This window comes from Tachypleus tridentatus, chromosome 8 (assembly GCF_004210375.1).
Source record: "Tachypleus tridentatus isolate NWPU-2018 chromosome 8, ASM421037v1, whole genome shotgun sequence".
In the NCBI taxonomy this organism is placed as follows: domain Eukaryota; kingdom Metazoa; phylum Arthropoda; class Merostomata; order Xiphosura; family Limulidae; genus Tachypleus; species Tachypleus tridentatus.
In genome coordinates, this window is record NC_134832.1 from 131,839,911 (window position 1) to 131,862,161 (window position 22,251).

The following is a 22,251-nucleotide window of genomic DNA, read 5'->3' on the forward strand; positions in this document are numbered from 1 at the left end:
CTCGTAAAATTACGTTATTTATTGTTTTCAAAGTTAGAATACGTTAAGGTTTATCTTATTTATCTTAAATTATTTATGCTAATTCTTAACTATGTTATTTGAATTCAACAATAGATGGTGAATATTTTATAAATTACTATTTCTAAACTGATTCTGAGATGGAGAATTTAAAACGTTTTTTTCCCCTCTTACATTATTGATTGAAGTGATAAAAATGCAAATACACGTTTTGTTATTTTATTATTCAAGTATCAAAATAAATTTTGTAATCCATATTGTATTATTTTTATTTCTTTACTCACACTTAACGATAGATGGCAGGCGCTGAAGGTTTGCCGTGAGCAAAATTCTTGACCAACAGAGTAGTGTTGAATGTCTTATTGCATGGGAATATCAGGAGGATAAGTGAAGTTGTGGAAATGTGTGAACTTTTAAAAGGTATTTAATCAATAAAAAGGAGAAAAAATGATAAATTTGTCGAGCTTAGTTTGAAATATAAGTTTTGCTTTAAAATGACTTTTGTAGTTATTAAAGTGTGAACATTTACATTTTCATAACTCTTGTTATGAATTCATTGACAGCTTACTGGTGGAGGCCCGGCATGGCCAGGTGGTTGAGGAGATCGACTCATAATCGGAGTGTCGCAATCCCCGTCACACTAAACATGCTCGCCCTTTCAGCCGTGGGAAGGGGGGGGGGTTATGAAGTGACAGTCAATACCAGTATTCGTTGGTAAAAGAGTAGCCCAAGATTTGGCGGTGAGTGGTGATGACTAGCTGCCTTCCCTCTAGTCTTACACTACTAGATTAAGGAGAGTTAGCGCAGATAGCCGTCATGTATCTTTGTACGAAATTCAAAAAGAAACAACAGCTTACTGAAAATTTAACGTCCTTTTATATGGAAAGTGTAGCCCGTCCTGCGATATGCCAGTTAGGTATGGACGATCTCAGATAGGTCGTAATTAATTTCAGCTTTGAAAAACATCATTTAGCAGATGCAAATCATTGGAGCTGTAGGTAGCATCTTGAGAATGCACACGTTGAAATAAGCTTTTGCTACGTAATTCATTTAAAACAGGTGCAGCTGTTTTAAAATCCTCAGACGTTTCTGGAAGAATTATAAACATTTAAGTTTAAACAATATTTTATTCCCATTAATATCTTATACCTGTGTAAGACAGTGCTAGAGCTAAATTCGTGTTCATATTTTTTATTTCATTAAAATTGCTTTAACTTCGCATAGGAATCCAAACTTTGTCATATAATAAAGGAACAACTCAAATTATTTCTTAATGGAATTAAAATGCAATCCAATGTGAAGAAAAACAAGTTTAAAAGCAATGTTATACATCAATGATTCGAATTCGCAGACTTGTAACTAGTGAGGCGCTTTCATTTCTTCGTTTAACAAAAGTTTCTTGTAATTCTGTAACATTTGAGAATTCCTCTGCTATGGCACCTTATAAACATTATCTCTAACTTGAAGAAGGGTTAGGTGTGGTCTAATGATTAATGTGCTGGACGATGTGAGTCTGTGGTTCGCTTCTGTTACCACAAAGTTACATTCCACACTTTGGGGTTGTGGTTGAAAGAAAAAAATGACGGTCAAATTGCAATATATGTTTAGAATAGTCCAAAAGTTAAATAATTAACTTCTTTCTAGTTTATCAGTTTAAAATTATGGATGGTTATTGCAGTTAGTCTATGTGTAACTTTTCGTGATAATTCAGAAACAAAAACTAAGAAATATATTGAGGAAAGGTTTGGCACACACTTTGATTATATTACTAACTGTCTCAGTCCTCCTAGTTGACTCCTGCTGAAGAAATGATATCACTTTGGAACAGACTACATTATCCTTAAGGCATTAATGCTGCCAATACACTTTGAGTTTAGTGTCTTACTGTTTTTACATATTCCGCTTGAAGCTTTAAAGCTTACATTTAGTGTCGGTCTTGACAAGGGACTTCAAAATAACTAATTTGTTAATTAATGTCACAAAATAGTAAATATTATTTGAAGAGAACCGCAGAAATGTTTGTGACGAGGTACAGTAATTTACAGCACCACATAACGACTATTCGAAGAACGACAGCTATAAGAAACGAAAAATGCAAATTCTTTTAATTGGAGTAACTTAGATTACACATTTATGAATCTGCCTCACGTATTTTTGCCATTGACCTTGTTCATATTTGGACGGTTTCACTTGTTTCGCATGCTCTTTAAAAATGACCCCTAATCAATCAGAGTCTCTGATCGCCTTGATATTACTGAAGGAAATGATTTTTTTTAAACATTTACCTATAATATTTGAATAATCACCGTTTTTATAACTACCAGTAACTGCTCTTGAGGACGTACGTCAATAGTATATACCACCATTACACAATAGTGCTTCATACGTTTAACTTTTAAAACAACTACATTAACGTCTTTCCCGCTAGTACAGCGGTATGTCTACGGATTTACAACGCTAAAATCAGGGTTTGATTCCCCTCGGTGGGCTCGGCAGATAGCCTGATGTGGATTTTCTATAAGACAACACACACGTCGTATGAGAATGTCTAAATTAGCTTATTGTAGACTTCAGGGCTTAAATAATGAGTATTTGCATAGTTGCTTATGAACTTACGAACTGTCCCATCAATTCCACTTAAGCTAAATAATAAAACAAAAAAATTCCACGAAAGGCTTGGCTTCTCTTTCCCAAATGCATAATATTGCAATTATCCTATTAAACAAGCCGTTGGATGTTGCTTTTCGATTGAAGTTTGAGTTATTGAAAGACTCCACCATCTTCTTATTATATTTTTTAATCCTTTATTTAAAAAAAAAGGTAAATTATCTTCCGCTACTTTGAAACCCTTTGTTCTGGTCTGATCGTCACTTTCTTTTAGTTCGTTGTAAACTGTTTCTTCTGATGATGTACCAGGAATTACAATTTATTAAGTGTGTCTTATGGAAGCTGTGGTTGTTATTTTGAATTAAGCATGAGGCCACACAACTGGCTACCAGCGCTCTGCCCGTCACGGGTATCGAAGCCCGATTTCTAGCGTTTAAGTCTGCAGACATACCGTTCTGTCACTGGGGGGAGCATTATGGTAGCTTTTTATCTTCTGCTAATTGATTTCTTTTATTGCGACATGAAACACGCGTTTCCTTATTCCGTTTCCCATTTTGTAAATAAATGTTAATTTAATTAATTTTAATTATTCATCAGTACTAAGAGGCGAGGAGTCTGTTAGGTGATTCAACTTAACATCCTGATTAGTGTTATAGTAGAAATGCTACTTTCAAGCAGTTAAAACGGTGACATTTTTTAATAAATGATTCAAAACCAGATTATTATGTATTTAAGCTGAAAAACAATATGTGGTCAATATGCCAAGATTTATCAGGGGTGACCCCCCTTAAACTTTCCCTGGTGGTTTGTTCAACCGTGGTGTTAACTTAATATGGGTAGCAAAGCGAAACCTTAATATCTTTTTTTAACACCACACAAACGACCGTTGAAGCAACAATTCAGCAAATAATTAAATATGCAGGTGAAATAAGGGTATATTGTATTTCCATTTCGTGTAGCACTTGCAAAGTGCATCGAAAATGTGATGTATTCTAATAAATAAAATCGGGTATATGCGCGCACAAAATTTTGAACTATATAACAGCCATTTTATTGTCTCACGTCATGCTTGATTTCACGAAATTGGAGAAGTCATAAAATCCGAACTGCATTTATCCAGATAGAATAGTTCGATTACTGTTTCATCATTATTATTTTAGTGACGGGGTGCAAGAAGTCCGAGAAATGGTGCGTATATCATAAAGCTTTATAAGTGTAGTGAGTGTTGGTATAATAAACCTAAAGTAAAGACACTGTGTGGGATTACCTAACTTAGAGACAAATGCATAAAATTTATCATTAAAGTAAAAACATCACTTCAATTTAAAACTTAAATTATTTCTGAACTAAGCTATTTTCTCTCATATCACCGACGTTTTGAATAAAAATAAACCTCTTTAATCAACTGAGACTCTAAATTACAAAAAAAATCAACAAATATTTTTCAAGTTTTATTGTCTATAAAATTTTATATAGGAATTTTATAAATTCCTTACGTGGACTAACAACAATATTAGGTTAATGTTTTGTTGCTAAATAACATGACATTAAATCCATTGTTGGAACATAATGTTAGCGAGGCGCACTTGGCTTTTCTATATATTAGAAGTTTTTAATATAACTTATTTTTACCAATAGATATTCCACGAATACGCCACAAATTCATTTTATACATGATCGTAAATTTATTTGGTTTGTTTGTTTAATTTCGCACAAAGCTACTCAAAGGCTGTCTGTGCTAGCCGTCCCTAATTTAGTAGAGGGAAGACAACTAGTCATCACCACCCACCGCCAACTCTTGGGCTACTCTTTTACTTACGAATAGTGGGATTCACCCTAACATTATAACGCCCCCACAGCTGAAAAGGCGAGCATATTTGGCGCGACGGGGATGCGAACCCACGACTCTCAAATTACGAGTCGCACGCCTTAACACGCTTGGCCATGCCGGGCCAAATTTATTCGGCTTACAAAGTATTTTGCCAACGTTTGACTTCTCGAGTCCACTTTTCTGTCTCTTAGTGGGGGAAGCGTGATTTCGCAAAATGTATTTGTTTCAGTTAACTGAGAACTCAGCGGTATGTCTGTGGACTTACAACGCTAAAAACCGGCTTTCGATACCCCTAGTGGGCAGAGCACAGATAGCCCATTGAGTAGATTTGTGCTTAATTCAAAACAACAACAACAGCTAGGAAATGTGAGCACTTGCGTATCCAGGAATTTGAAAAGGGGGAGGCAAGTCTTAACATTCATATTTGCATATAGTTTCTATTATTTTTACCATATTTATATTTTATTATTACCCTCACCTTGGTTAAATGAATGCTATAACATGCATCTTTATGGACGTCACTAAGTTATCGTGAATCGTGACTAAGTTGAAGTTGGAATTTTGGAAATGAGAAATAGGATTTTGAGGAGCTGGATGTAAGTTGAAACTAAAGCATCTAAAATTGCGAAAATTTACGTAGCAGAATTAGGAATTGCAAGGAACAGTTAGTGATAAATAACAATACAACTCAGTGAATATGAGGTTAGGGTATACTGTGAGGCAGGGGTGGTGGTACTTTTTACTTTATGTTTGGCAGGCTATACGTTAGTCCAACATATAAAGCTACGTTTGTGTCTGTTTGCTCATACCTTTCAGCCCCTATAATAGTATGCCTATTAAGATATGAAATTAGCATACTGAGTTTTCATGCTGTGACATCACATTCTTATGTCAAGAAGCTCGCTGCTGGGAAAATGGGAGAAAACCCACTTTCACTGGTTAAGCGACGAGTGATTTACCAACCAAATGCCCGAGCTGACTATCTGGAAACGAAGAGAAGAATGGTTATTAGACATATATGTGAAAAGTAATGAATATTTCTAAGTTTACACGGATTGTTTGACACTGAAAAACTTGAAACGTATTTTTCATTTGTTTCCTAATCAGGTGAGTTGAGGTCTATAGAGTCGAAGCGTTGTTCGACATAATGTTTGTCTGTTTGTTTTTGAATTTCGCACAAAGCTCTACGAGGGCTATCTGCGCTAGCCATCCGTAATTTTGCAGTGTAAGACTAGAGGAAAGGAAGCTGCTAGTCATCACCACCGACCACCAACTCTTGGACTACTCTTTTACCAACAAATAGTGGGATTGATTGGGTCAATATAACGCCCCAACGGCTGAAAGAGCGAGCATGTTTGGTGTGACTCAGATTACGAGTCGAGTGCCTTAACCATCTGGCCATGCCGGGTACATTTTCAGTGTTAAGGAAAACTTTATAATCTAATTTGTTTTTCCACAGAAGGTGGGGATTTACCCCTCTATCTAATTTAATTTTTAGGTTCAGAAGAATTACCAAATTAGCACAACTTGACAAAGTGATACAGGATGACAAGAAGGCTATGAGGGGGGTTTGACCCCCATCTAATCTATATAAATAAACGTCAATACATGTTTGTGTGTATCTGTTCCTTACACGTTTCCACATTTCTTTATGAATCAGCATCAGGAGTTGAAGAGAGATACAAGATATCATGAAGAAAGTCATGGGAAGGGAAAAAAATGGGCTCGTAGATTAATTTGTTCTACTTCCGCCTAAAATGAATTTCAAGTGCTGCTGCTTTAGAGTATCCCCTTTGTTTAAACAATAAATGACACGAGAATTAAAGGGAATGTAATTCAATAAATGTTGCGGGAAACAGAACACTGGTTCCTTTGACGTCGATTTTCCTAGCTCGTTTTCGCTCGTTGAACTACTGCTCCATTAGTCTTTCTTGGCCCGTCAAACTTCCTGTGTAGTTCTTTATTATTTCCAATTTAGATAAAGTATCGTTCTCTGTTTTCAATACCTCTACTTTCTACGAAATGGAACCATTAATATCCCACATATGCTCGTGCAATTGGCCCTGACTTCAGCATAATGAACGGCAAATCCTGCCCTACCATGCCAAACCGGTCAGGGCGTTCACTGAAGAATGGGAAATTAACTGAAAATAGTGACTTGTACCTACATGAGTTTGATTTGTTTTGAATTCCGCGCGAAGCTACACGAGAGCTATCTGCGCTAGCCATCCCTAATTTAGCAGTGTAAGACTAGAGGGAAGGCAGTTAGCCATATCACCCACCGCCAACTCTTGGGCTACTCTTTTATTAACAAATAGAGGGATTGACCTTAACATTAGAGCGCCCTTATGGCTGAAATGGCGACTATGCCTGATGTGACGGGGATTCGAACCCGTCGAGAGCCCTAACCACCTGGCCATGCCGGACACACCATTTTATGAACTGTTTTACCGCGGCTAAATATTAAATGAGATATGATAAGGCTATATAACTTTGAGGGGTAAAAGGGCAAAGGATTTTTGAGGGTTTCAGATTTGACAAAATCGATCTACTCAAAGCACTGGCATAGCCATTTACGAGAAACAATTCAAAAGCAGCATCTACGTTTACAATGTTGACATTTTCGAAATAAAGCCCGACCCCCACTCCCAATGGGAGGATCGAAGAGGCTTCAGGACTTTGAGAAATTACTTCTCTGACTTACATGAAATGTAAACAAACATCTAAGTGATAGTTTGAAACATGTTCGGATTTCGAACAAAGCTATTAGAGGGTTAGCTGCAATAGCCGTCCTTAATTTATCAATTAAGGGAAGGCAGCTAGTCAACAATAGCCACCGCCAACTCTTTGGATACACTTCTACTAACGAATAGCGGAATTGTGCGTCACATTATAACTTCCACCGCGGCTGAAAGGACGAGCATGTTCGATGAGGGAGATTCAAAGCCGCGTCTCACACATTGCAAATTAAACGCCCAAACCGTCAGGCTATGTCAGACCATTATATCCCCAGATATGTCACAAATACCTTTAAATCTTTCTGACTGTTAAATAACAAAAACATTACTTCAATTAAGTAATCACATTTCGAGGAATGAAGTCAGAGTTTTATTGTTTGTGAACGTGGGAACAATAAAGTATATTATAAATTCGTTAAAATATTAGAAAAACAAAACAAAAAAACTGTAGCTTAACAAAATTATTACATAAATTCGTTCACATCATCAAACAATTTTTTCTATACTTTTATTTAATTTTCAAGATTAAACGAATCTCTGAAGCCGTTTATTAATACAATTTTAAAACTTTTTGTTTTATTTACCTTTAAGCTCATAAACGGTTCTGAATGATTATTCACGGTAGTTTCCAGGCAGTATAATTAAACCAGATTTTTAACAGATCAAGTGTCAAACGTCAAAATGAATTTAAGATTTAAGAAAATATATATATTTAAATGTCAGTGTCTGTGTGAGAACTAATTTTCAAGAGTAAAAGATAGTTCAGTATAAACCTATGTGGTTTGTTTGAAATTAAGCACACAACTAAATAACTTCTTATTAAGCACACAACTAAATAACTTCTTATTGATGCTCTGCCAACCATATGGTATCGAAATCGACTTTCTAGTGTTGAGAGTTTGCAGACATACCGGTGTACTACCGGTAGCAGTAATCAGTTTACTGAAAACAAATTTGATATAAAAAGGCTTTAATTCTCTCGCTTGTAGCGTTTAATATAATATAGTGGGTAAAGACAAGCAAACGGTTTGTTTTGTTTTTGAATTTCGCACAAAGCTACTCGAGGGCTATCTGTGCTAGCCATCCCTAATTTAGCAGTGTAAGACTAGAGGGAAGGTAGCTAGTCATCACCACCCACCGCCAACTCTTGGGCTACTCTTTTACCAACGAATAGTGGGATTGACCGTCACGTTATAACGCTCCCCACGGCTGAAAAGGCGAGCATGTTTGGCGCGACGGGATGCGAACCCGCGACCCTCAGATTACGAGTCGCACTCCTTAACATGCTTGGCATGTCGGGCCTACAAGCAAACGGAAATATTTTTATGCTGATATTTTCAGGAACAATTTCAGTATTTCTTACAGACTTTTTGTTTTCGAAGAGAACGATTTGAAAAAAATCTTTACTTCAACGTAAGTAATAGAAAATGCTAGACGTATTTGCGTAGCGGCTGAGAAAGCTACAGAAATTCGAGACCATTAAAAATATCGCATCTCATGTCACCGTTTTAGACCACTCGAGCTCGCGAAGCTTACGCACGAGTTTCTGATGCGCGTTGCGCGAAGCGTCACTTTACTGTGCGTATAAGAACTGAATAATCATTCACTGGTAGAGTAGCTCAGCAGCGGTTTACGCGAACCTAGTTGCTAAGATTGCCCGGCATGAATCCGGTCAGCGCTTCACCTAAGCATCGAAAAACGCGCACTACCACAAGAAGGAACATTAACTACGCGTCTAAAGAAGAACCAGAGGAAGAAGAAGATATCAAGGTGAGTGGGTTCTTCTTCTGAAATGAAATTTAAACTGAAGTAACGAAATGGACATTTAGGGTTAATTATAAGCAAAGATGCCTGGATGTAAAAGTTCAACACGTTGTTATTTAGGTTTAATGATAATGTTACGACGAGACAAAGTCAGTGCCTTATTGGACAAACAATTTTCTGATAATAAGATAAGTATTAGAACATTGGCCGGAAAATGTCTTATCAGACAATAAGTAATCAAATAATTATCTTTAACTAAGCTAACTGTTTAATCAGTGGTCATGGCAGTTTCTTATTGGACAAATAATGATTTAGTAATAAGATAAGTGTTAAAATAACGGAACATACTAAAACACTTTTTAATTTAACTTGTTGACTTGTTAAATAGAGAGAAACTAATTTAGTGATTAGACATATGTAGGTAGTAATTTAATATTACATCTTTACACTGTGACGTGTCATCGGAGGTGTTCTACTAAGTGTAATTTAGTGTGTGTTTTGTGTTTTCATATAGCAAACCCACATCAGGCTATCTGCTGAGTCCACCGAGGGGAATCGCATCCCTGATTTTAGCGTTGTAAATCCGTAGACTTACCGCTGTACCAGCGGGGAATGTGTAATTTGTAACACCATAAATTTCATAATTTTCAGAAAATTACAAATATGAGACCGAAAGATATTTGTGCTAAATGTTCCTATCATCATAATTCTTGGTACCACAGGCTGAAGTTTAACATCGGTGTTTGTGCAGACCGCAACTGGGCTAATAGTTTTGATTACTATACGAAAACGTGGTCTTAATTTGCATGTTTTTGACCAACATGAAAATCTATATATATATATATATATATTAAAACTATCCATAGATTTAACCATTGAAATTCATAGAGCTCTGTAGCAATTTATTAACTCTTGCAAGGTACACAGATCTCGCTGCGTAAGTAGTAAAAGGTTAATTGACAACAGTTTTGAAAAACTATTGAATTATTTTTAGATAATTTAAAACACACGTTTTATTTCCTGTACTTTGTTATTACTATACTCATGTGTGATCATTCAGACACAAATACAGTTTCAACAAATTAGTCATGTATAACAAGAACGTGACTTTTTACCCCTTTAGTTCTGAATTTGGAATTTACGTTTTCAGTTAATAAGTAGTTGGAAGTTAAAGAAAAAATTCTAATTACTTTATGATGCGTGCTCAAAAATAAGTCCCCTTTTTTTTACATGTCATCTCCTAAAACTTTTTTGGACTAATTTATACTGAAGATTATTATACAAAGACATTTATAGCTCTGTAAAGTAACAAGTCTTTCGGAAGTTCGGGCCCTCCCGGCATGGACAGGTGATTAAGGCACTCAACTAGTAATCTGAGGGTTCGAATCCCCATCACACCGAACATGCTTGCCCTTTCAGCCGTGGGAGCGTTATAATATGACGGTCAATCCAACTATTCGCTGGTAAAAGAGTCGCTCTAGAGTTGGCGGTAGATGATAATAGCTAACTGCCTTACCTCTAGTCTTTGCCAAATTAGGGACGGCTAGCGCAGATAGCCCTCATGTAGCGAAATTTAAAAAAATAAGCAAAATATTCAGAAGTTTGATATTTTATTCGTTATACTGAGTAATTTATATTAGTTTAAAAGAACAGTATCATGACACTTTCAATATGTTTATAGGTTTATCTACGCTGATGAAACGATTAAAGTATAACTAAAACGTAAATCCTGCCTCAAATGATCATGATCACTTACTAAAATGTAAATCATGCCTCAAACTACAGCCAAACCGTAGTTACAAGGTTACGCTAATCATTCTCGTAATTCGTTACTGGGTACGTCTTATATATACCCCGTGATCCGTCATGAGAGCTAAAACATAAATGATCGGTCATTCTATCTACGTTCGTATATAAGCATTTTGCAGAGGTCGCTTTACAATTTTATAATTTTTTAACATTTCATTTCAGTATGAAGTTTGGTCACTATTTAAGTAAGGGGAAGCTTAATGTTGAATGCTTAAATACTCTCCAGCCCAAGGGTCTTGTCCGTTTCTAATCTTGCGCAGAGTTACAAGCTATCTGCGCTAGCCGTCCTTAATTTAGCAGTGAAATACTAGAGAGAAGTCAGCTAGTCATCACCACCCAGCGCCAACTCTTGGGCTACACTTTTATCAACGAATAGTGGTACTGACTGTCACTTTAAAACGCTCTCACGGCTGAAAGGGCGAGCATTTTGGTGTGATGGAGATTTGAACCCGCGACCCTCAGATTGCGAGTCAAGAACCCTAACCATCTGGCCATGTCGGGTGCAACGCAAGAGTATCGTCAGAGTTTGGGATCATAATGGGACTTATCTAAGACCATATTTACAAGTGCTGAGTGGACTTATAGACTCATAAAGGTACAAGTTACTCTTTTCGGTTAATTCCCCCTTCCTCAATAAACGTACTGACCGGTATAGCATCGTCGGGCAGGAATTGCCATTTATCAGGGTGAAACCAGGGCCAATTGCACGAGCATTTGTAGGATATTAATGGTTTCATTCTGAAGAAAGTAGAGCTCGTTCCCTTTGAACATCATGTTTCCAAACCGTCACACGATTCACTTCCCTACATGAATATGGGGCTAGGCTGGTTTCTAATTCTCTCCAGTTGAGTATACACCTGTTACTTGGCTACAGGACGAAGTTTAAGTTTTCTGTAATTTAATATTACTATAAATGTCGTTAGTCCACTGGGAGTGTTATTTTAGCTCCAATGCAGGAGAGCTGTTTTGTCATATACTGTGTGTGAATTGTGAATAATGAAGTGAGGTATACAAGTATACTTCATTGCGATCATTCAGTCTTGAATCAGGTACCTTATGTTTGTGGTGAGCCAGAATCGCCATATAATGGTTTTATGACTCAGTCTTAGAATAAGTACCATAGGAGAGATAAAACCAATAGACAACAGCTCGTGTTCTGGATATTGGTCGACCTTGTCGAAGTAACCCAACAACTATACCATTGTCCTGGAAACGGCTCTATTCATCTAATAGTTCTACATATTACTGAAACGTCTAGATGATCTTTTGGAGATCCTTTTATGGTTCATGAATATTGATCTTTTGGAGATCCTTTTATGGTTCATGAATATTGATCTTTTGGAGATCCTTTTATGGTTCATGAATATTGATCTTTTGGAGATCCTTTTATGGTTCATGAATATTGATCTTTTGGAGATCCTTTTATGGTTCATGAATATTGGTCTTTTGGAGATCCTTTTATGGTTCATGAATATTGATCTTTGGAGATCCTTTTATGGTTCATGAATATTGATCTTTTGGAGATCCTTTTATGGTTCATGAATATTGATCTTTTGGAGATCCTTTTATGGTTCATGAATATTGATCTTTTGGAGATCCTTTTATGGTTCATGAATATTGATCTTTTGGAGATCCTTTTATGGTTCATGAATACGCTGGAGTACATCAAACTCCTTATTCCTCATTCACTTTAAAGTGAAAAATGTGACAAGACTGCATGAGACCATTGTTCATTTTATAGGCTTAATTACTCACCATTTAAATTTCTTCTCACTTGAGTAATCATCAGACAGATTATGCTTTTTTCTTCTAGAGGTGTTGTGTATTTTGTTACTTGCAGGGTGTTGTGTATTTTTTACTTGCAGTCATTCTGATTCAAAGCCTTCATTTCTTTTCTGAGTTGTTAGCACAAAAAACCCGAAGTACAGTTCACAAAAAGTGCTAAATGTGTTCAGTCGGAAGATTAAGATCTGAAGACGCTATTCATAGAACATCTCTGTGAAATTACTATTCAAACTTTGCTGTAAAATAGCGGGTTATAACGTCTTAATCTCCACATTATCTTCTAGAGGCAAGTGTCAAGTATATTTCAAAAATATAAAATAATGTGTAAAATCTCTTTCGTATGGAAACTATTCACGACATCAAAACAACAGACTAAATTTTCCTTTCTTATTCCGATATAAATAGGAGATCTAGGTTTACTTTCAAGGGTAAAACCTCGAGAATATCTTCTTAAGTTTTAGATTTCTTTGAATTTATATATTCAGAGAAATCTGAAACGACAGAGGCTGTTCTCGATAACCAAAGATAAACTAACTCTGCACCACTCTTTAATACCCGCACGTCTGAAAGATTTTTAAAAACATCAAACTGTTTACAGTTATGGAACTAGATCCCCCTGTCTGTTTAACGTGAGGTGGTAGATTGTTGCTTGTTCTTTAAGAGCAAGGACTGTCAAACTTGGTAGACGTCGACTCAGCAGTCTATTAATATGTGGTGTAACACAGATGCATCAACGAGTACATACGCAGCAAAAAGGCGGTCTCTTTATCCTTACAAGTGCTGCTCTAAAAGATCGTTTAATGTAATAAGCCCCTATCACGTATAAAACAACATATTCAATGAAGTTCAAGCTGAAGGGGAGACACAGCACGTTGTTTGGACGCGTATGGCCCGACCCGACTACCGAATCTTCTAGACTCGAGGATCCACTGTCTTTGTAATGTGTTAGTATATGCTTCAATTTACAAGGATCGCTGATTATCACACACAGTGCGAATTTTAAACTAGACTGATGCGTTGAAGTGTTTTATGACGAAACGGTTTACTAAACAATATATTCTTAACGATTCTTTGAAAAACTGACTGAAAGTTTCGCCTATTACGATTCTACTTAAGAAACAACCTTTTCTTCACATTCGAAGAGAAGAACTCATGTAAGTTGTCAAGCAAATTTAACTGAATTAAAGTTCAGTAAGACGGTTTATTTCAGTTTTATTTTATACTTTAACTTTTTCAGTATGAGTTGACGTGACCACTGCTTAGCTTGTCAGATTTTCAGTTTGGTACTCCAATTCTGGTAGGCAGGGCATAGATGTCTCTTTGTGCAGCTTTGTGTTTAAGTACAAACAAATATATCTTTCGTGTTTACTTTGCTATTATACGTTTTAAACGATATCTTTGAAGATAGGTTATCTTCTACTTTAATTAACGTATATTTGCATGTCATGTGTCTTTTTAGCCTAATCAATTTCTTCTGAACCTTATATTTTTAGTTTAACACAACTACTGATCTGGATATTTTAGTTCAATTTAATTCAAAAAATAAAACTAGTAAATCATATTGCAACTTCGATTCAATATGTATGTCATGCTGCTACCACTGTTGCACTTCGACGACGATAATATATCTGTATTTGCAGTCTTTACGCAATGAAACACTGCAACATGCATATGGTAAGTACAGATTTAATAAAGAAAAATTGTAAAATATATAAAATAATTTGCACCGACATCTCCTTATAAAAAATCTAATTAAGAGTTTTTTTTTCTCTGTAATATGAGATGTTCTAGATGTAACTAACCATTGGAAATCTGTAAAGGCTTTCTATGATTCATACTTGGGTTTTTCTTATAGCAAAGCCACATGGGTTATCTGCTCAGCCCACCGAGGGAAATCGAACCCCTGATTTTAGCGTTGTAAATTCGTAGACTTACTGCTGTACTAGCGGGGGGCTATGATTCATGAAAATGGAAACATACCTATGTGCTCATAGTTTATTCTGCGTCTGCTTTCGAGTATTTAGGATAAACGAATAGCGTCCTGATTCTCCGAATTCGTTGACATGTTTCACTTGAATTGAGTCCAAAGTTTGTTTGTTTGTTGGATTCAAATTTAGAGAGAAAGCTGATTTTCATAAACAAAATTTTTGGTCCGTTAGATGAAGCTGTAAAAAAAAATAAAGAAGGAAAAGAAAGAAGTGACCAAAAAATGTATCGATGTAAAAATACACGGTAAAAATACTCTTTAAATAACATTGGTTATTCGTAGCTGTTAGTGGCATCTTGCCATTTACGTTTTTTTACGCAAGATGCTTTTATTGCTAATTTAATTGGTCTTAAACTCTTTTAAAACCTTACAGTGAAGTGCCATCTATGTGATTTTAGACTTCCAACTAGAACCTCTGAATTATCGGAATTGGAGTTAACCGGAATTTAAGCTCACTGTTTGACTTTAAAAGCTTTCAGCGAAAGGAAAACAAGATTGTCACTTAGACAAGCAACTGAATAAAGCACGCTATATAGTGGCGTAGGAAGATGGGAATACTTGGATAGACATGCAGATTATACAATAAGATATTGAAAGTATAAGGAACTGTTCTCGTGGTGTCAAAGGCACCTCAATTTGAGACGAATTGGGGACATGTCTCCCCTGAAAATTGATATAAGAATATAATTTTTATAACTATAATTATCGTAACTATTTTTATAACTATAATTATTATAACTATTATATAGATCAAATGTGCAAACGTGGGGGTGCTACAGTACCCTCAGTTCCGACGCCTTTGCTATAACTGAAAGTACAAAAGAATGATAATATGCTTCTTATCCCAGAATTTAAAGTCACCTACAACCAATAGGCACCATTCAAGTAGTAACTACAACCAATAAGCACCATTCAACTGGAGCCAAGTGTTCCCAAAATGGCATATTATATGTACTTAGTAAGATAGATGTACGTTGAGAGTTTTGCAGCTGTTCCATCTGAAATTAATAGATTTATTTATTGTTGAGCGCAAAACTACACCATAGAGTATCTGTGTTCTGTCTACCAACAGCTGGGTTTTAATGTTTTAAGAAATCAGACTTGTCACTGATCCACCACTAGGTGAAATTAATAGAAGGTTTTTGTTTATTTATTACCTGTTTTTTTTTTTCTTTCTTTGTTTGTTTTGTAGTTAAGGACGAAGCCACACAATGGGCTATGTGTGCAATGCCCACCACGGGTATCGAAACCCGCTTTTAGCGGTATAAGTCTGCAGACATCTCGCTGTACCACTTGAGGAGTATTTGCTCATTATTTACATAGTGGTAATTATTAAATGATTTATATACTGGGCTTTACAATCAACTAACTTCACTAAATTTTCTGTATTCATATTACAGGCTGTACAATGTATTTGTGTATTTAAGAGCCTCCATAATATTAATATTAATATTAAGAGTGACCGCTGTACCAGATTGGGACTATAAATCCCTGTGCTTTGAAAGTACAAATATACTGTATATATGATTGGACTAAATCGTAATATTTGTCAATAGCCTTAAAAGCCGTTCCTTTTATTTTCGAAGGTATTTTGATGTTGACATTCAAAAGTTTGATCTACTCTGAAACTTGGGTAGTAAATAAATGAGTCATGTTTTTCGAAGAAAGAAAAAATGGTAATTTTTGTGATTATTTTTCAATAAAATTTAGCTTATCAGGGTTATTGAATAACATCGACAACAGGTGGTTGGGTGACATGATATTTAACGTGTCATGCGCTGCTGTTGCTAATTCGTACAGAAGCTGAGAAGGGATAATTTTAGAATGTGCGATAGATATTTATCAAATAAATAAATACCAAATACGCCATTGTATCGTAAAAGTAAAATAAAATTAGCAATCTTTTTTCAAAATCTTAAACGATATTTTCCCCTTCTATCTGTTACGTGTGCAATCATTTGAATTTACCACTAATTTTCTTAAAGGAAACTATATGTAGAACATTAGTCAAAATACACTGAGTAAAAGAGCAGCAACCTGAGGACTGCATGTTAAACTATCATTGAACAACTTAGCGGGTGATATAATGAAATAGATTACAACCAATCGATTAAAAGAAAAACACTAACGGTTTGACTATTGTTAAGCGCAAAGTTACGCAATGGATTATTAGTATTCTGTCCATCACAGGTATCGAAACACAGTTTTCAATGTTTTAAGCCCTCAGATTTAAATCTGAGACATCATAAGGCGAAAGTAAACACTGTTTGTGTTGAATTAATATATAAATAGCCAAACGGTTGCTTGTTAAATTAAAATAAAAACAACCCAACGGCTGATATTTGATTTAAACCTGAACAACTTAACAGTTGCTTTATTATTAAAGTATAATTAATTTAACGGGTTTTTGTTAATATATGAACAAACTAACGGCTTGTATTTGAATTTAAACATGAACTACTTAACAGCAGGTTTCCCCAGTGGCTCAGCGGTATGTCTGCGGACTTACACGCTAAAATCCGGGTTTCGATACCCGTGGTGGGCAGAGCACAGATAGCCCATTGTGTAGCTTTGTCCTTAATTCAAAACAACAACTTAACAGCATATATTTTGAAATAAAATATAGGTAACCTAACGGCTGATAGTTGAAACGAAATACTGTAATCTCAGGCCTCTTGTTTTTGTTTTTTCTTAAAATATGAACGATTTGACGCTTGTTCGTTGAATCAAAATATGATCTTGATGGATGCTTGTTTGTCTGAAATAGAAAAGATATCAGTAGCATCACGATTAAAGAATGATGAAGAACAAAGTGTTTTAAAAGGAAGTTTATATATGTATATCTACTCCCAGTTTCGCTTTCTTACAGTTCAACGAATTGTTGGATAAGATAATTTAAATTTCAAATGAACCAAGTGAGAACGTTTGCAACTTTTAAATCTTTTTTGTGATATGAGTTTGGGGATTACACTTAGTTGTAACTGCAGCAGTCATTCATTTTCTTATACCAAATTATCTTAAATAAAACTCTTTTTTTTTTTTTTCTCGTACATGATTTTTGGTAAATAAAACTCACAGACATATAGAGACGAGTAGGTTACAGACACTCGATCTTTACCATCTGGTCTGTTGATATGTGTGTGTTAATGTCATCTCAAGAAGAAGAATCCTAGTTTCAAGTGATCTTCTCCCATCACAGATGGTGAAAGCATATCAATTACGTTCCGGTTTCCCTTTAGTGAGAGAACGAAAACATATGGTTTCTCATCCTAATCTGTTACCCTGGGTCTATTTTCAGTTATTTCCCTTATTTAATAGTTTTATATATATAGTTTCATATATATAGTTATTTATCCACATGATTAAATAATTTTATTTATATATGTACTTAATTATACAGCTAACTTGTGATCTGGAATGCACACGCTTTATACATTTAAGTTTACATAAGTATGTTTATGTGCACGAATATGTACACGTGTACGTAAATATATATATACGTTTTCAAATATAGTTAAAAAGACTAGAAAAATGTTTAATAAGGAAATTCAAAGCTAGGTCCTGGTAATTTATAGCATTCTAGTTAAATGATTTTTATTAGTTATATTATGTTTATGTGCCTATGTTATACGATATTTTTATTGGAATCTGGCTCTAAATACATCCAATTTCCCCGATTATTTTGAGTAACTTAGGGCTAGATTGCACTTGTAAATCAATTTTAACAGAAATCTACGTTATTCCTAACAATTTCATATTTTGTTATGCTACTATTTATTTATGATTTTTTTTTTCGGGTGTAGGGACGAACTTCATTCCGGGAAGCTATTTGTTCCAAATCTTCATGTTTTGTAATTATACAAAGCTCAACATGCTTTCTTGTTTTGTTATAGAAATGCTGGCTTATGTTTTAGCTTCAAGTTACTAAAGCATTTTTGTTTCATTTTTTAACGAAATCCTAACATTTTTGTCTTTTTGTTGTTTTTAATTAAGCACAAAGCTACACAATGGGCTATCTGTGCTCTGCCCACCACGGGTATCGAAACCCGGTTTTTAGCGTTGTAAGTCCGCAGACATACTGCTGAGCCACTGGGAGGGGGGGGTTCTGAGAAACAGACTTAGAAACACACGAACATTCAGTTTTAGAGTGTGCCTATTTTATATAGTCTTTCGCTGTTGCAAATATGTGGATTTTAATGTACGTCCTCACTTATTCGAAGATTATTTGAGTAACATTTTTGAAAATATTCGATAAATGAAAAAGGATTATGTAGTTTTGATTAGCCCGCCGCAGAAGTAAGCATATTTATGACAGGTTTTATGTTTTTGGCGCTATTGGTGGCTCCGTGTTAAATAAACATTAAAGATATATAATAAAACTAAGTCGATTTTCTTTGGAAACGTGCTGCTTATAGCATTCCTTCTTTATGGCTAGTGTTTTAATTGGTTTAATAAAATATTTATTTGAATAATTTTCACATTATTTTTAACTTATGCAGAGTGGTAATTAGCCAGTCAATAGATATTCCAAACTACTTCTGTATTTGAACAACTGAACTCCAAATTTACGAAAGATATCTGGTTGCGAATTTTCGTGATATTACTAACGTCAAATGAACCTTAAGAGAGACAGCAGTTATATGAAATAGAGCTAACTGTATTTTACGGGTTGGAAGATTCTACTGATGTTGTAAGCAAAACGAAAGTCAATACGTGATGTAACCAAGAACAGTCATATATTCACCAAATATGTGCAAATGAGGTCCTAGATTTATTAATCACACTGCTCTAGTAATACCTTCAGAGTTCATCGTGCATGTCTAACAAGTTTGCACGTTCATCCCAGAGCCTTTTTCACAGGGCTTTGTACATAATCAAAATCCGTTGAACTAAATCTCATTCAACCGTGTCGGTGTAATTTTATCCGAGAAATATTCGCGTACATTATTTTTAAAACTTGTAGGTGGTTCAACTTAGAGAATACCTGAAAAGGGTAACGGTTATATATTATATATTGAAACATATTAAAGTTAATTTCGAATCAGTCAAGCGAGTATTATTTAGTAAGAAAACACATCAAGTCCAAGTCTCTATTTATCTTTTTTTTTTTACGCATAACGATCTTAACAGTGAATCTATGGCATAGCAGAGTTGTTGTTTTTTACTCCCACTATAGCCATGTAATTATACCTACACGCTAATTAAATTAATTAGGGACAAAAAGACATTCGGGTCATCTGAAATTTTTTTCACTTTCACTGTTTAGTCGTTCTTAAAGAACGTTATGTAATGTCGGAAAGAAACACAGCGTTTCGCAGTATGTCTTTATATTTGTTCAATGATATACAAGAGTAATATTTATTCAACGTCATTTACTTCTGTAAAGCATAACATATTTATGCACACCTAAGTAAGCAAGAAAATGAACACAATTATATTAAATTAATTTATTCAGTTCAACACGTATGCATCTGTATACAGAGTTTGTATCGAAACTACCAAAAAAAAAGAAATACAAGCAACACAACAAATTTTTATTCATGAGCAAAATACATTCGGATATCGCTGAATCAGTCTAGCATTACAAGTGTTCAAAATCAACGTAATAAATTTGTGCATATTATTAAATAAAGTAGAATTAGTAATCTAAAGTATCTGTGCTGGGAGAGAAGACGTTGTTATGGACTACTGTACGTGTGTGTGTGTGTATGACAAATCTAGAAAGAATTTATGTATATGTATACATATATGTGTGTGCATGTGTCTGTATACGTATACTCATATAAGCAGTTCACTCTATATCTCTTAAAAACGTAAATATCTATTTACTGAAATTATAACCGAGTTATTTTTTTTTACTTCCTTCACGTATGTGTACTTTTACTGCTCGATATTACCCCTTTGACAGTGAAACGTTTTATTTATTTCTTGTCGCTTCGGTTTTGTTTTTTCCCCCTTGTGAACTAAATGTGATACCTTTAAAGATCCGGTTACGAAAATAACATCAAGAGTGTTTGGGAGCGAGGCTATAGAGACAGTTGGTCGGTTTCCGTTGGAGGAAAAATGCTCTTCTAAGGCCAAGGAAAATGAGTATTCGATTTCCTCATTTTGCTCGTGCTTGTACAATGATGATATCTGATGTGATGATAAGTAAACCACGTCAATTAATAATAATTATGCCCGAGTATGTAATCTACGATACGAAGGAAAGCGTGTTTGAAGTAATAAATTAATGTATATCAATATATTAATAAATATATTATGTAGGGAACATACTGATTTACTCAGAAACTTTCAAATAATATATCTAATCAGTTGTGTTCCCAAATACTTTATTGAAGTATTTATAAAACTTCGTTTTATGAACAGTTAACAATACAATCAACCTAGGTGGCGCAGCGATAGACCTGCGGACTTAAAACGTTAAAAACTGGGTTTCGATACCCAGGGTGGCCAGAGCACAGACAGACCATTGTGTAGATTTGTGCTTATTTACTATTAAACAACACAATTACAGGTTATTGTTCATTTTATAACCAACGGAGTTCTTTTTCTTTATACAACTTAGGGGTTATCAAAATTGCGTTTTTTCTTTAAAATGTTTTCTTTTTTTCTCAGAGTGAAGAACGTTTTCAGTTTAATCTCAGACTTGATAATTCGATCTATAAAAGCTTCTGCACTTTTTTGCATCACACTTAAAACTAACTTTATTCCTAAGACATTCTGTAATTAATAGCAAACTAAAACATTTTCCCTTAATGGTTTCTGCGCTTAGTATCTCACTTGAAACAAACATCTATCCACAAGAACTTTGAGTTTTGCATCTAGTATCGTACTCAAAACAAAGGTTTATCCATGAAAACTTCCGTGCTCAAGTATCACACCAAAAACAAACTTCTGTTCACAAGACCTTTTACAGTTCCTGTCAGTTAAGCCTTTTATCCACGAAAGTTTTTACAGCACTATCATACTAATGATCCTTTTATTTAACGTAGAAACTGCCCCTCGACCAGAGATGTCTTGGTTGGAGGGGTAAGACCTTAAAAACAACAACTGAGATTTATTCGATTTCGCTGAAATTATTATAGGGTGTAGCATATGACGAGATATGACGATTAAAATTCACAGTTTTCAAATCGGACAAGAACTGACCAAATTATGAGCGGCCACATTGTCAGCAGAAATTCCATAGTTAATGTATGTGTGTGTTTTCTTATAGCAAAACTACATGAGCTATTTGCTGAACTCACCGAAGGGAATCGAACCCCTGATTTTAACGTTCAAAATCTGGAGACATACCGCTGTCCCAGCGGGAGGCCCATAGTTAATGACAATACTTTTTGTTGTGTAACCGACGGATCCGTTACGTGAGCCTACTTCTTCGCTCGTCTTTACATGTGTTATTTAGACCAGAGCCTAATAGATCATTGGCAGATGGTTCCAGGCCCCGTTGACCGTGACTGAAACTTTGCTACTTTTCGACAGATCATCATCAATCACAATTACTCCATCAATTAGCTGCCCGTGCGTAGTTCCATGATGTTCGACTTTTACCCTGTGCTGCCACTAGGAAAGCGACCACAATGAACATTTTAACAACTCCTATTGAGGAAAATCCATCTAAAGCTCAGAGATGCTGTGGCGACATTCAAAAATAGGCTTAATGGTAAAAAAGACAGTAGTGATAATAGTAGTAGTCTTCCGCCAGACCA

General features: G+C 35.2%; 1 protein-coding gene across 5 annotated transcripts in view; it reads left to right on the top strand.

Moving 5' to 3' along the window:
- The first annotated feature begins 314 nt into the window (after nt 1-314).
- The window catches only part of LOC143223511 (uncharacterized), a 78,950-nt gene continuing 57,013 nt past the window's right edge, over nt 315-22,251 (top strand). Inside the window, exon 1 of one of the 5 annotated variants that reach the window (XM_076451586.1) lies at nt 315-438. Coding sequence is in view for 2 of the 5 variants with exons in the window: in XM_076451583.1 (XP_076307698.1) it covers nt 8,857-8,964 (108 nt within the window). In the remaining 3 variants the exon portion in view is untranslated. Of the gene's footprint in view, nt 439-8,462; nt 8,965-13,121; nt 13,707-22,251 lie in introns of those variants that run through there. The other 4 variants (XM_076451588.1, XM_076451583.1, XM_076451584.1 and 1 more) reach the window with 4 other exon arrangements.